General features: G+C 39.3%; 1 protein-coding gene across 2 annotated transcripts in view; it reads left to right on the top strand.

Annotated features, from left to right (window-relative positions):
* Positions 1-16,359, top strand: part of EPHA6 (EPH receptor A6) — a 367,586-nt gene that overhangs the window by 306,648 nt on the left and 44,579 nt on the right. For both annotated transcript variants that reach the window (XM_063419479.1, XM_063419478.1), the window contains one exon: positions 8,684-8,745. In XM_063419479.1, the coding sequence (XP_063275549.1) occupies positions 8,684-8,745 (62 nt within the window). The remainder of the gene's footprint in view (positions 1-8,683; positions 8,746-16,359) is intronic.

Genomic DNA, 16,359 nt, shown 5'->3' with positions numbered 1-16,359 from the left:
TGCTAATCCTTTCCCAGTGACTAACAAATTGATTCTTCTGTTGCATATGCATTTCCTGGCATGCCTGAGCCAATGGCTCTTCCAGTTTATTCTTTCCAGCCTCGGTGCTGTTCCACTGGAATGTTTATCTCATAAACCCTGTAACAAATACATAATGACATGTATTTTCTGGGAACAGAAGTTCAAATGTAGATGGGCTTTTCCATTTGGCAGGCAGGGAGTACTTCAGAACCAAAATAAGGATGAGCAGCATGTAGCATTAATACTGAAAGAAATATATTTTGAGCTGATTGAACTGTAAGACTGGGATTAAGCTCTGAGCATAGGACATGATAAAAGGAGATCTCCATTCTTCACCCTTGCTAAATATTTCATGCTCAGGTGGTCATGGTAAACAATTCCAAACATTTAGATCCTAGAAATTCAGAACAAAGTATTTGCATATGTGGTCATTTTTACATAATATACACTACTATTGCATATTTTAAAAATCTGACTCCAGAAAATGTGGAACTGTATTGTTACAAGCATGTTAGTTGAAGCAAGTTGCTGTTCCTTACTAACAGAAGCAGAAAGATATGAAAAGGAGAGCAGGAGGAGCCTGACAGATACACACAGAAGTATATCTGTGAATGAGATGCACACAGATTTTCTTTGTTTCCAGACTGAGGGAAAACTGAACTCCCTTTTTTGCCAGTGGTAAAACACTTGGTGTAAAAGCATAATCAGAACTGGTTCATTTTTCTGAGATGGGAGGCAGGAGAAACAACTAACTTCAAAAATGTTTAAATCATTTTGGTCTGGTTTAGGTGGGAAGCCAGTGTGCCTTTACCAAATGCAACTTGCTGAAGTAGCATTCCCAGGCCCAAATACCGAGTATGGGAAATAATCTGCCTAAATGTGAATTTTACACAGTGGTATTTAAAAAGTCTTTTAGGTGGCTTGTGCAGGTGGTGAAGACTGGACAATGCTGTACAGACTCATATCACCTGTCTGTGACACGCAGTTAGAATCAGAGTTGGAGCAGAAGCTTGTCAGCCTTCATGTTCTGAAGGAAAAAACCCTCCAAGAGAAATGATGAAAAACCCCAGGAGGTCACAAAAATACCACGATTTTGGGTCAGGGAATCATGTGCTTGTTGTAGCCCTGACTCATGATGTTTTGCTTTCCTTATTTTGGATTTAGCAGCCCACACATTACAACCAAAGGTTCCTTTGTGGGTTTCAGAACCTTCAGGAATGTTGATGTGTGACCTCCACTACTTCTGGAGTGAGAAATGATGCCTTGCTCGTAAAGGAAGAGTGGTGGATCATGAGTTTTTTACAGCTCAGTGGTATCTCAGATGTTTAATCGTTATGTAGACTAAAGGGAAATGGAGCAAAACAGCTCAAATAGTAAATGGAAAAATACACAAAGGATATCCTGAAGTCATGTCAGAACTGTATAAACTGCTCAATTAGGCATAATTTTGAATAAACAACAAATGACATTTTAGAATAGGATTGAAATAATACCTTAACCATGGCATTATGCTTATGAAAGCACAAAAGCCTGTTTCATTGTAACCTTATAATTACATATTTTTAAAAAAAATTCTCCTTGTCAAATTTACATTGTAGCTTACAGCTTCTAAATATAATGCCCCTATGATAATAGGTAAATTCACAACAGAGATTAAGTAGAATTTGCTTCTTGTGTTCCCTAAGAACCTGTTGTGAATCATGGCAGACTGAATATGAAGTGCAGAAGCCCCCAGTGCACAGATTTCACATTGTTTAAATTCTTTTATGTGCTCTGGGGTCAGCAGGGCAGGTGATCATTGATGCAGCCAGACTCTGTGGTCTCATTCTGAACCACAGGACGTCCCTTGCTCCTTCCACAGGAGGATGTGGATTGGTTTGAACTCGGAGGAACTTCAGGGTGAGATGTCATTAGATTAAGTGAAATATGCTGAATTTTGGTTACAGAATAAGTGAGGTGAATTGTTTCGGTTAATCCAGCTGGGAAAAAGTGTCTTTCTCAAACTGAATCTAATCAGCATGTGTTGTCTGCTACAATTTTTTTTCCCTCTTATTCTTTGCTTAAGTGCTAAAGCAAAAGTGCCAGGTTTTGTATTTCTATAATGTAATTTTAGCCATTATTTCTCTCTCACCTAACCAACCCCCAAGCAGTGACAAAAAACCCTATTTCTTCTGTTTTTGCCCTCTCCTGCATTCCACTGGCTTCTCTCATGGGAAGATAGGATCAGAAAATAAATAATGGAAACTACATAGCTGCTTTCTCTTTACAGTTCCACTTTCCTTTCCTCAAAATCTTCCCGAATATCTTCTGTAGGCACAAGGGAGGATTGATGGGGATTAGGGCTTGCAGGAGCAGCAGGACTATTCAAATTTCTCTTGTCCAAAGCAGATTCTCCCTTTGTCATGTGAGGAACCAGGACAGCCATTTGCAGTGCTGCCTGCAACACTGAGGGGAGGGCCAGAGGGTTTGAGAAGGTATTTTATAAATATACATACAGACTTTTCCTGGCTTCCAAAACACACCAACAGGCATAAATTCTTGCCAGCGGGTCACAGGGTAGTAAGTAGAAAAGAATTTAATGTATAATTACAGGAAAACAGCTCACAGAACAGGTTTATGTTATGAAATATTTTCAGATTGTGTGGATACAATGAATCTTCAGGTAGCAGTGATAGCTTTGTGGCCATACCTTACTCACATTTAAACATTATTTTATGGTCATTCATGTGTTTTGCATTGTTATTAATTGGTTTTGCAGAGATATCTTCCCCTGACTAAACTAACTTAACTAACAATAGTTGGTATATAGACATGAGAAAATCCAAAGTGCTCTAGCAGCAAGATAAATTAGGTTATATCTATGTGGTGTCCTGTGGCAGCAGGATGTAAATATGTTATCCCATCCTGTTTGTAAACTCCGGCTTCTAAACTCTCAAAAAAGAGTTTGGAACTGCAGCTTCTATTTTTGGAGGCTGCTTGGACACAGGTCTTAGTCAGGGGCCTTCTGTCATGTGAGTCAATAATTCAAGTGTGGTGGCTTGCAGTAAAATTCACATTGGCTTCATGTGAACTGATCTGGGCTAACCATGCAAAACCAAAAATACCAACTGGCAGAATTATTTTTAATTGGGTTTTTTTTTAATAATCTTTAGTTTTCTTTCCTTTTTCTTCTACCTGTTTTGTATTATGGAAAAATATATTTTATTTCCTGAAATGTATTCTGTGTGGTGCATAGCAATGCATTTTTAGTCATGCCAGGAGAAGAGCAGCTGCAGTGCCGTGGCCAGTGGCTCTCTGCTTTGAAGAGATGTGTAAAGAATGGAGCAGCTGTGAGCCCCAGAGGTGCCTCCCAAGGCCTGGGCATTCCCCTGGGATGCTCTGAGTGCTGTGGGAGTGTGGAAGGCACAGCCCTCACGGAGGGTGTGCCCCTGGCTTTGGGGCTGTCTGATCTCTCTGGCTTTAGGGGGAGATAAAGCCCTGGGCATCCAGCAGCACAGCATGGCTTTGGAATGGAAAGATGCCTGATAGGGAGGTGATTTCCTGAGCCACGGGGATTCTGATCTGCAGAGGTGGTGGAGCAATATTTTCTAACACAAACCAGGGAACAGCTGCCAACCTGTGCTGCTTTAAGTGAAGAATGAGTATCATGTGTTTATGTTAACAAATCTATCCCATAATTGGTATTAGAGATTTCATTTTAAGTCTGTAGAAAAGGAACATGTGCTAACTATTCTTTGTGGAGGATTAATCTTACATAAAACATTCATTAAAGGAGGCTTTGCTGCATTATTTAAAATGACAACAGGAGACAACAAGCTGAATATTTTGTCATTGATATGACACTTCAGATTCTCCTCATTATTCATCACTCTGGCACTCAATTAAATTGCATGCTATCAAAATCTTGTGTTGTGGAAAAAAAATAGAGAACTAAAAATATATACAAAGTGAATTTCAGATTTAATCGGTATTTTACATTATTCAACAATGTATGGTGCTTTTTTTTACTATTTTCTTTTTTTTTTTTTTGCATTCCTGCTTATTAAAAAGATGTCAAGCAGATTGATCAATGGAAAATACAAAATTGCAGCATATTCAGAGGTGGTATGACATCAGTACAGGTTGTTTGTCATTTTTGCTGGTTTTGTCTGAGTGGCACTGCAGTACAGCTGAGTGGAGAACTCCAGTGAAGAACTTTAGGGAAAGTTGTCAGGAGCAGTCAGCCTCTTGTCACAAGGTGGGAGTTGCCTCAAAACTGTGAACAGCCCCTGCACCTTCTATAGATTCATCTCTGTTGTGATAAATTAAATTGCTGTGCTTTTCCTGCATCCTGCCAAGCCCCAGTACTGCTCCTGTGTGTTCAGTGAGGCTTTCTGAGATGCTGGAACTCTGGAATGGATCTCCCAGAGCCACAGTTACTCCACATGCAAGGAGGGAAAACTGCTTTAGACAATATCCCACATGTGTCTAGGGCAGGAATATTTATGCTTTCACAAAAAATCGCAGAACAGAGAATGTGGGGATGGTATCAGTGTGTGTGTCATGTATAAATACAGTTATTATTTCATTTGTTATCCATGTAGTAAAATACGCAAGAGCAGTACTGGGGCTTGGCAGGATGCAGGAAAAGGACAGAAATTTAATTTATCACAACAAATCTATAGAAGGTGCAGGGGCTGTTCACAGTTTTGAGGCAACTCCCACCTTGTGACAAGAGGCTGACTTGTTATAATGTGCTGCAAATTATAAATGTGATATATGTAGTGTCTAAAATCTGTATCTAGGGTTCAAACCTATTTCCTCAGGACACACTATAAATTCCTCTGCTTTAAAAAGTCTGTTTTCTCACAGTACTCCCTGCTCCATCAGTGCTAAGCATCTAAAACTGCTGCAAATCTGATTTGACTGGTTTGATCACTGAACCCGTCTTCAAACATTTTTATTTCATCCTGCCCCAATTCAAATGAGAAGCTGTGTGCTCTCCTCCAGCGACACCCACAGTTTTTAGCTCCTTGGTCCCAAGCCCTCGGCTGACACTTTTTCCAGTGTCCTTTTCCCATTCCTTTCCTTGTGTGGCTCTTGACTGTAAATTAACTCAGTTCTTCAGATCCTTCTCCTGTACCTGTTCCTGTATCCTTGTGGAAACACTTCCCTGAACTGGGCAATTCTTTGGACTGGAGATTGGGTGTGTTCCTGTCCCAGGAGGTGCAGCTGTTTTTGGAGGTTGTTGTTACTCCCAGGAGTGCCTTCCCTGCCATTTGTATCCTGCTGCTCCTTGTCCTTAAATCTGTTTATTCTCCATCTTTTCTGCTGTAAGCAATCCTGGGAAAATAATTCAATACCTTCTAGCATTGCATTAGCCTACCCCTTGATAAAATAATCAAAGATTGCTTCTCTATCTCAAAGATTTCTTTGCCCCACTCCCACTTATTCCTTCCTGTTCTTATTTGGAGGATGAAGAATTCTTAAGTACCATGAGAACAACGTGAATTTTTGTAATCTAAATAATAGGCTTTTCTTAAAATTTATTTAGATGCAAACACTGCACTAGTTTAGAAATCTCCCAGTATTATTTTTGAAGTCAGTTTTGTAGTCCCCTTTACAGCAGTATTTTGTGTTTGCACAATCCAGCACATACAACTTTTTCTGGACTCAAATTGCACTACTCTATAAAGGATAACCCACTGGCAATAGAGCCAGTGTTGCCACTTTGATGATAAAAGTTCCCACTGGATTCTACTGTTGTACCAGAGTTTGTTACTCTATCTTCAAGCCACCCTAACAACAGCTGAGACTTTTTAAATCCACAGGTGCCCCAAACACAAATACTGTGCTGACTAAAAATGTCACTGTCACAGTCTGGCTTGGAATACATAAATAGCTCCAGGGATATATTAAACTTGCAGCAAAAATCAGGTGGCTTTTATCAAGTGCTGTCACACTAAAGACTGGATTATTTGAAAATTTAGGTTTGTGTCCAGATTAAAGATTTTTGCTTGAGATAATCAAGTGATGGAGCCAGGTTTATTTTCATGGTGTCATGACATATTGTGGTGTCTTGACACAATCTCACCTCAATTTCATTTGAAATTTAGGTGGCATGGCAAGTGATACAGACTGAGTCAGTGGGAAGCTATCAGCCTAAGTGACTAAATTTATTGATGATATGCTGATTTTCTGATGTACAGCAACCTGCTAGAAAGAAAATGCTGCTTTTTTGGGTGCATTTAGTGCCATTCCTGTGCTGTCACTTGGAAGAGCTGGTTTTGTCGTTTCAAGTCATTCAAGTTGAGTGATTTAAAACCTCATTGTTCAGTGAAAAAAGTACTGAAATCTCTTCTTTAAATCCACAGATTAATGCATAGAAGTATATTTCATAGTTACTTTAACCTAGGAGCATAGGGTCTGAGCAAAAGGAAGTACAGGTGGGGGTTTTTTTTGGAGGGAGGAATATTTTGTGAGAGAATGTGGAAGAATTAATAGTTCTGTTTAGAACGTATAAAAAATAATGTGTGTTGAAGGCTTAATGAGTCTAAGGAGCATAAAAGCTGCACTGAGAGCCTGTGAACCTCTAGAGAACATTACAGCTTCTGGAAAGTGTAGAGTGCCAAAGGATTGCCCACAGGAGACCAGGGGTGCTGTTTTAAAGCTCCATTTGTCCTTCCCTTCTAATTTTCCGTACAGGTGTTTGAGTTGTTGATTTACCCAGAAAGGGAAATTTGTGGGTAACTTCTAACCAACCAAATATGCCCTCTGAATGCCAACTTTACATCCCTAGTTATTGAAAAATCCTATTGTCTGCCCCAATTCAGAAATTACTACTTGCTCGAGAGGGTTTGGCATGGTGTAAGATTCTCCAGCATCAGGCTGCAGTTTGCTTACTTCTCTAGATTATAGAATTTTCCTTTCATGTGGAGGTGTCAGCCCTGTGACAGTAAGCAAATGATAAAGGTAAGGGAATCTGGGGCATTCATGTGCTTGAAACTAAAGAGAATGGGCTGTACAACTTGTCATCATTAGCAAACTGAACTAAAGGAAACATGAATTTTTAAAGCGCTCTGATCTCTAAGAGCTTAAAAGTGATGTATCTTTAAGTTTATAATGCAAAACCGGGGTATAACCAGTGGGTGCAGATTGATTTGATATCATTGATTTGGTGGCAGATGCACATCATCAGCTGAGACTAAACATTCATTTAAAAGGAAAGAAGCTGATTATTCTTCCAAGGACTATGCAAAAAGGCTATCAAGGCATCTGGGAATTTTCACACCCACAAAAAAAAATGTAGTATTATGACAACACTGAGAAGGGTTTTATCCATTGAAGATGTGAACATGGGAGTCAGTATAGAAATAATCACAAATTTTATTAGAGGAAATTTGGGAATATTGATAGGAACTAAAGACCAGGCTAAGCTCTGTGAATGGGCATCACCAGGAATATAAAACTCTGGTCAACATGCTGAAGCAAACACAGAAATGGATCATTCTTTACTGTTTTAGATGGAAGGTTAACTGTAACAGCTCAGGAGAAATACCTGCCTGTGGCCTGTTATACATTGTGGACAGTTAAATAAACACTTCCACTATTAACCAAACTGAACAGAAATGGGCAATTGTGCTGGAACAATCAAAATGCCCTTCTACACTTTATCAGCCCGAGCACTGTGTTTGTATCTCATCCCCTCATCCAAAAAAATCACAAACATAATTTGAGCAGAAGAGTAAAGAAAAAGTGATGAAAGAGTCTTCCTTTGGGCTTGGCAAATATTGGCCCAGCTAGTGTGGAACTGAGGAAGTGAAATGGACTCAGTGTCACCACTTGGCATAGCTCTGATTTCCCACAAACCCCAACAGAGATGGGCATTCCCAGGAAAAGAAAATTCTGCTCTTTTAAGACCCTTCACCTCCTTCCTAACCTTATTAACATTCTTCTTCATTAATTTTTTTTGTACAGAATGGCTGCTTAGTTAAGTACACACTTCAAAAGTGTTTCTTCAGATTTGGACATCCTGTCAAGAAATAAATGCAATGTCTTGGTCTGCCTCAGTTTGGATATGGTACCACCCTGGGGCTCTGCTGGTTGAGCAAAACGTTGATTTAAGTAACACAGTGTATATTTTATGTATTTAAAAACATATGAATTCAGAGTTTTGCTGGATTATACACACCCAGTTCACACAGTATATCTGAGAGAGCTTTATTTGTGACCCATTCTATTGGTCTCCTATGTTCTTAAATCACTGAGATTTTTTTCCTTGAGAGGAAAATGATGACCCTCAGTTTGTAATGACTTGGGCATGGCTTATGAATATTTGGGGTTTGCCTAATTCAGATACAATCCAAAATATTACGCAGCAAGCTTTGCTATTTGGAGATAGCAGGTTCTTCTTTGATCATTTTTAAGGGAAAGTGCACCAAAGTGAATGATGTGCATTCAGCTAATCCAGTAAGAACAAAAAATAAAATAAAACAAAGTTTAAAAAGCATAGAAAATAATTCTTAGGAAGTCACACGGGGAATTGTATTTGTGATATAAATGAGAATTCTGGAAATATTTTATGTATTCAGCTACTGTGAATAACCTCTGCAGAACAGCTAGAATTTTGTAAAAGCCCCATAATATGTCCATAACCCTGATGTGTGTCTTTGCTGTTTTGCAGGCAGACCAGTAATGATTGTAGTTGAATACATGGAGAACGGATCCCTGGACTCCTTCCTGCGGGTGAGGTGCCATTTTCTGATGACATTTTGAATCAGAAACCATTCCAGGTTAAGATTCTAAATCATTTATCACAAATTAATTTCTACATAATGTTATTCATGGATTTTTAGTGAAGAATAGAAGCCTTTTCCCCAGGGTACGTTTCTGAGGTACAGTAATACATTAGAGCACGTCTGGAAAAAAAGAAGATTTAAACTTCAGAATATAATTGATTTCTTCTGCAAAAGTAGTTCCTGTATTTAGCCAAATGTATTTCAAATTGTGTTTTTGTGAAAGAAAAGATAAATTGAAGCACAAATGCCTGGCCTTATGGAAGTGGTTCATTTTTCTCAATCACCTTCAAAAATACTCTGTTATGATTTTTTTGGTTGGTGAAGCGTAGAATATACTCAGTAATTGATTTATAATATTTATGGCTACTTGCTTTTAACAAATTGAATTAGAAAACAGTTCATGGGTGAAATGTCTTGGCATTAATTAACCCCCAAAGGTCCTTAGTAAACATTAAAGAAGGGCTACAGAAAATGTGAATAATATGATGGCAAAATTGTATTTAATTCTTTTTAGAAATGAAAAAGGAAAGGATGACCTCCCTCTGCAAGATAAACTTATCCTAAAATAGTCTCTTTTTTTAACACAACCCCTGGAAATGCTCCAGAGACCCACTGACCTAAGACCCTGTGTGAATAATTTTAATGTCAAGTATTTCAGATTTGTCTTCAAAAGTAAACACCAGCCTTCAGTAGCCCCACTGCCTTCCCAATTCCATCTTGAAGAATAGTAAATCTAAAATAGTAAATGTGGGAAGTCAGGGGCCTGTGGGTTTAGGAACCTGTTTGGAAGGGTATCCCAAAGGAGAGACGTTCAGAGCTGTGGAAATATTGGCTTGAAAATCTTGGTGATGGTGATTAAAGGCTCTTCTTTGGTAGCAGGAAGAAGGAACTGGTTAGAGAAAAAAAAAAGGTGAATAAGCAGGCGGGAAAAGCAGCCAGCACTTCAGAAAGATTTACATGAGAGGGGAGAAAGTCATGCAGGCAGTACTTGTTGGGAAGAGGGGAAGCCACAAGACAAGAGCATTTGGAGCAAGGGATACAGCCCTGAGAGTAAAGCAGAGCCATGGCCACAGATACCTCTAGAGCTCTGATTGTCTTTACCTTTTGGGTCTGATTGTTCCATGGTAATTTTTCTCTGACATTTCTTTGTTGTCCTCCTCACCGGTTCTCCCAAATAATTTTTATTTTCCATTGTCAAGACACATGACAGAGATCTGTTATGTTGTCAGAAACATTCCAGCAGTTTCCCATGAAAATTTACTGATTTTTCAAAATCAAATTATTTTTATGTAGTGTTTAATATCATGCATGTCTTGGACAAAAGGTAGTTTTTAAAAATTATTCCCCTTTCCTTTCTGGCTTACCTCTCTGTCCATTTGCAGCACAGGAACTGCCTCTGATTTCAGTACCTGCAGCTTCCCTGCTCTGTAATTTTCCAGCAGTGCCCCAGGAAGATTTGTCTGGGCCTGAAACATTGTCCTGTGCATGTGTGTGTGTGTGGAGAATCTCAGAGAAGAGAATAGAACCAAGTCCTGAAATAATTAATGAGAGTGAATTACTTTTCTCTGAACTGCTCTGGTGTGATATCTATATTCCAGGTTTATTTCACATGCATTCATGTATCAGAGCAGTTACTACTTATTAGGATACTTCAATAGAAAGTGGCATCAGCAGAATTATGATGTTACTGTGGAGCAATGCTTCTCACATTGCATTGGATATATTTGGAAGCAGAACTGCTGGGGGGAAATCTGAGCTAATAATTTCTGCAGCTGTTTTTCATGTATATTATTTTACAGCTTCAATTCACACTTCAGATATGGTTATTCTTCTAAAATGCTTTTTAAATGTACTTTAGATAATATTCAACATCCCAAAGCACTGCAGATATATGTCAGCATTTCTCTTTATAATTAGCAGAGAAAATGGCTGCAAAGTAACCTATTCTAAACGAAATCCAGCTGCTTCATTAATAATAGTTTTTTCCACAATTTTAAAAGCTTTTGTGACGACACAAAAAGCAGAGAGGCTTTATCTTTAGCAATCCTAATGAAAGGCGTTCAGTGACTGTAACAAATGTGGTGGGATTTGGAAGGGCTTATCACAGTCTGTCCTTCTTATTATTTAAAGGATTCAATTGTTCCAGTGCAAAGTGTTTTTACATAGAGGGGAAAAAAGTCCCTTTCTCACCATAAGAAATAATGCCACAACCAGCAAAAATTCCTCAGCATCTCCCTGCATCCATCTTTCTCCCAAAGCCTGACCCAAAAATGGGTCAGTCTTACAAATTCAAAGGGAGGTTCTGTGGTGACCCATGTGAGGGTATCTCAGAGGAAGAATTCCATTTGCCATCGCCCTCCTCACAGCCATGGTGGGATATTTGCTTCACGCCAGTACAGGTTGTGCCCAGCCTTTAATCTCTCACCCCTAAAATCATAATGGCCCTTCCTTCCTTGCTTTACAGATAGTGGTGTCCACTTTCTGCTATTGTATGAATTTATCAGTAAGCTCAGCTGAATTATGTCTTCCCCACCACATACACTGTGTGCCGGCTGCTAACTTTGAGCTTTTGGGTAAAAAAACATTGGCGTGGATTTGCAATATGAGGCTGCTTCAGAGATATTCTAGTGGGAAGGCATCAGCTAATTAGAACCAATTTTGTAAGATGATGGTAATTAATTTCAGTGGTTGTGCATCATCAGACATTCTAAATTGCTGGATACACTTGACACTGAATTTTCCTCAGAAATACTGCATTATTTTCGCTATTATATAAAACCCATTTACAAAAGATGAAACTCAGTTTTTTGTAGAGTTGTTTGGGAGTTTTTTATCATATAAGATTGAGACGTGTAGGTTAATCATCCCACAAAAGTATACCTGGAATTTGCCATCAACGAGACAGTTGTCTGACCAGAAATGAGGTTCATGCGGCTTCATTTCTGGTAACACTTGGAGAGATTTCTCTGAAAAAGGATGTGGGTTTCCAGCTAAGAATTTCCTCAGGGGCTAGAAGCCTCTTCCAGCATTACACCAACAGCTTGCAGACAGAGGAAATCTGTGCTTGGAAAGAAAGTGGCTAAGCCTTGGGAACTGAGGAGACCCAGGTAAAATTTCCTGTTACCAAATTCACACAGACTTGGGATGAGGCTCGTTGTTGTTAGATTTTAGTCACCTGCCTGTGTCATGGAGATCTTAGCAATCACTTATTCTCCAGGCGTATGAGGCAAATAATAAAGGCAAGAAGGGTTGAAAGGGCAGCTCTCTGTATTGATAGAAAGATGTTGGTGGTTAGACAGGGTACTTGATGTGTTTGCTCAGGCTTATGGACACAGGCTGCAGAAGAGACGACAAGAAAGACAACCAGGAGAGATGCATTGTAACCACAAACCAGAGAGAAAAAGCTGAAAAGCCACAAAACCTTTTTAGCAAGCAGTTTGGCAGCTTGCCCTGCTGTGGGTTGGAGATGGCTGTTGGGCCCAAGCCTATGAGATGATTGCAATAATTCCTACAAAAGTCCTTTCCCTGAGTTTGGTCTTTTCACCCTGACACACCCCCCCCACTCAGCCCCCTCTCTACACCTGTGCCTCACAGATTCATGGGGCTATTCAGAGTAAAATCTCATCGGGTCCATTCTGCATTTAAGGGGTCATTCTTGGCTAAAATAATTGGATTTAGCATCACATGGAGAGGAACGGGGTGATCAGGAGGCGAGGTGGCTTCTTGAGAAGAATGATCCCTGGAGAGCTCTGTGGTGGCTGTGCTCTGTGCTCACCTCCTGAGGGATCAGGCAGAGTGGGAAATGGATCTGAATGGATTTAAACACAGAAAAGGAACATGCCTGGGAGCTGCCTTTTGGAGGATGTTTGTGCTTGGCTACACAGAATCATGTAAAAGGAACCAAAGAATATCACCAGAACACTGAACTGCTTTTAGTATTTTTCTGCAGCTGCAGACTACCAGAGCTTTGCTCCTACTCAGTGCCCAAGGTGTGCTGAACAGACAGATATTTAGGTTTGAAAGATGCTCCAGTCTTCCCCAGTTTTGTGAATTTCAGAGCTGTAAAAGGAAAAGATGTTATTTACCTGGGCTAATCACTGCACCACCTTTCTTCATTGTTGCTATTTGCCATTGTAATTCTCCTCTTCCTTCTCAAAAGCTGGTACTGATATAGTTCCATTCACTTCAGAAAATTAAAATACTTGTGGAAAGAAAAAGTTAGATTTATCTACAGGCAGGCATAGTAAATGAAAATGCTGCCACACATATTTTTTTCTTTTGAAAACTCTTTAAGAAATATGCTTAATTGCCTTAGAGCACCAACTGCAGCAGACTGTACAGCAAATGAAACCCTGGAATTCAGCTCCAAGTTTTAATCCCTCGAGGCTGGCCTAGCAGAGGCTAAGATAAGTGTTACTAGATGGAGAAAATATTGTGATACATTGCTCTTTCTTGCAGTAATCGTTATGAAGTTACTCTCAGAGCAGCTTTGCTATCACACTCACCCTTTTTTCAGCTACAGTTTAGATGCTGTGGCATGCACATTTAGCAGCTTTGGAGGAAAGGGAGAGAAGACAAAAATGAACACTTGCAGCAAATTCTACAAAACAATGTTGTAAAGTGTGTGTTGTGTATCCATCTAACATGGCCTCACTAGACAGAGTGAACTGAGGGGGAGAGAAGCCAGGTGGGCTTTTCTAAGTTTAATGGCTCTTGTTATTATTTATCTGCGTTCAGAGAAGCAGCACCATTGGAGCTCATAACTAATATTCCCTCTTTTGCTTTCCCATGCAGCATTCATGTGCACTTTAATTTATTGGAAGCACGTTCCCTTCCTGGCAGGATAAAGGTGGCATTTTGCTTTCAAAAATCAGTCTGTAAAAGAGAAAACCTGCACTGTAAACCTGGAAACTGCTGATAGGAATTTCTTTTTCCTTTTTAGTTTTTTTTCAACCAAAATCAGATTGAGCAATTAGAAAGCGAATTTGAAAGAATGCATTCTCTTAACAATGAAATTGTTAGCAGCACGTATTTAAGTGATCCAAGATTGCACTGAGAAGCTGTCACTGATGCTACAGAGCCAGCATTTCTTCTCAAGCAATGTTTTACTCTCCTAAATGAGGTATAAAATATAATTTCTGATGTTGCTGTGAGAAGCTCATTTGGAAATGCTGGGCATTTATAATATGTTGATATTCTTACTTAGACATTGAATACCATAGATCTTAGTACCGAGCAATAAGACTTTTTTACCAACTGTCTTGTATTTGAAGGCAAAAAGAATTTGAGAGGTGGTGTGGACTTTCTCAGTGTGCTCTTTGTGAATTTGCTGAGAATGGGAAATCAGAAGATCAGAACAGAGCCAGTGTCTTTTAAATGAAGGTATTCTGAATGTCTTTTGAAAGAGAGGAAAAAAGAAACCAAGAAATTACAGGCCAGTCAGCTTAATGTCAACTGCTGTAAGATTTCTGGAACAAATTATCAAACAAAGTCTAAGCACCTTAAAGACAACGGTGAGATAAGTGTGAGCCAACACGGATTTGTCAAGAACTGATTCTGTCAAACAGATCTGGTTTCCTTTTGTAGCAGGGCTCAGGCTTTGTGGCTGTGGGAGCAGCAGTTGATCTTGTAAACTTTGGCTTCAGTAAGGCTTTAAAACTCTCACATGAGATCCTTGTGAGCAGAGATATATGATCTTCATGAAATTTCTGCAGTATTGGCTGCATCCTGTGTGGAGGGAATGGAATTTGGATGGAAGGAAATACGGGGTAGGGCTGTTCTGCACTCTGTGTCAGATCACTCATTAGCATTTAAACTAATTATATTTAATTGAATTAATGGAATTTATTAATAATAATTAAGTCTGCATGGAACTCTGTCAACAGTTGAATGAAGAAGAAATTATCAACTGACCTCATTTAGTACCAAAGATAGAAACTTCAGTGTGACACATGTGATAGTCTGAAGCATGAGTTTCACTGCCAAGAAATACAGAGCTGTAACTTGAATTTTGGAAGATTTAGCTTGACAAAGTTCTTCCATTTACTTTGCACAGTGAAACTGTAACAATAAATGCATAGCAAAAACTGCATCTTTCACCCAATGACCAGTAGGAACTGTCAGTGGTGAATATGATCTAAGTTAGACACAGATACACCATTTTCAGTGCTGTTCTCCATCTAAAAGGAGGTCTAAATAATCTGCAGTAAAATTTCTAGACCTGTAACAAATCCTGCACAGAGGATGAAGGCCTAAAAGTGTTCTGACTCATTTGGCAAATAAATAAGTGGGTTTTGGAATAAACAGAAATCCAGAAACAGAATACAGAATACAGAAAAATCCAGTGGCCGCACCTCTAAAAGATTACTGGGGAGTGAAATGGAAAAAACCTTCTGAAGAAGAAAAATTCCACAGGCTTGTTGAAAAGCACTAAACTGGGCACTGGAGCTGAAACCTGGAGGGCAAAACGCAATGAGAGAAACGCTGGATATCCTCCTTCCTCTCCTACAGTCACTGAACCTCTTCAGCAGCCCATTATATGTTAGTGCTCTTGAAAGGTCTGTAACACGAGGAGAATATTTCACTTACATTGGGTTCTCAAAAGCAAACTGTAGCTGAATAAAAATCATTTTTCAGGGCATTTTTAAGGCCTGCAGAAATGCAAGAGCAACTACTCAGATATTGTATCTATACCCAGCTGTTGAGAAAAGTTTATTTAGCAAAGCCATCAAAGCTTGATTAAAATTTAATGGGATGATAGGATAAATGTGGTGAGTCCACTGAGGTCTGAATTGCTGCCAGTATTGATTAACACCCTTAACAGCCCAGTGGGAATCCTATCAGAAACATATTTCAAATCTAAGCTATGGGAATCAGAATAAAGCCCTGAGAAACAACCATCCCATCAGTCAGATGAGTGTTTTATTTCCCTTTATACCAAGTGAATGAAACAAGTTAGTGGAAAATTGCCAAAGGGTTGTACCTGGGGGCTTAAAAAATGCTGAAATTTGAGGCCAGATTCTACCTGCTATAATTTCATCAACCTACTTGAATTTTCCAAAGGTTAAATATAGCTTATAGTCTGTATCCAGATCAGCTTGCATCAAAAAAAAAAAATGATGTATTGAAAATGAACAGTTTATAGTTTGTAAGGGGATACAGCTGGCATGGAATCTGATGCAAAAGTGATTACAAAGAGACTTGATAGAGAAAAGACTCTTCTGCTGACAGTAAAAATGTAGTTGGTTCAACTGCAAGGCTGGCGGTGAAAAAATACAAAACCAAGCATGAGAAAAGAGAGAGGAGAACAGATGCAGTGGAGGATTCTGAGAAATACACAGAGGGAGAAGGAGGACAGAATAAAATTGCAGCTGGTGCGTTAGCAGGTCTGTCATTTCTTTAACGGTGAAGATAAGCTTTAACTTCTTGTGTCAAGGCAGAAGCCCAAAAAACCTTGAAAGAAGGATGGAGAGAGTGGCAAAAGCATGAGATTGTTTTAAACTCAGGCATTACAGCTGTACTGGTAAGGCAAGTACTGAGACTTGGAAAGAGCAGACAAAAG

Source organism: Prinia subflava, chromosome 25, assembly GCF_021018805.1.
Source record: "Prinia subflava isolate CZ2003 ecotype Zambia chromosome 25, Cam_Psub_1.2, whole genome shotgun sequence".
Classification (NCBI taxonomy): Eukaryota; Metazoa; Chordata; class Aves; order Passeriformes; family Cisticolidae; genus Prinia; species Prinia subflava.
The sequence above is the reverse complement of the archived record's forward strand: the minus strand, read 5'-3'. Positions and strand labels throughout refer to the sequence as shown.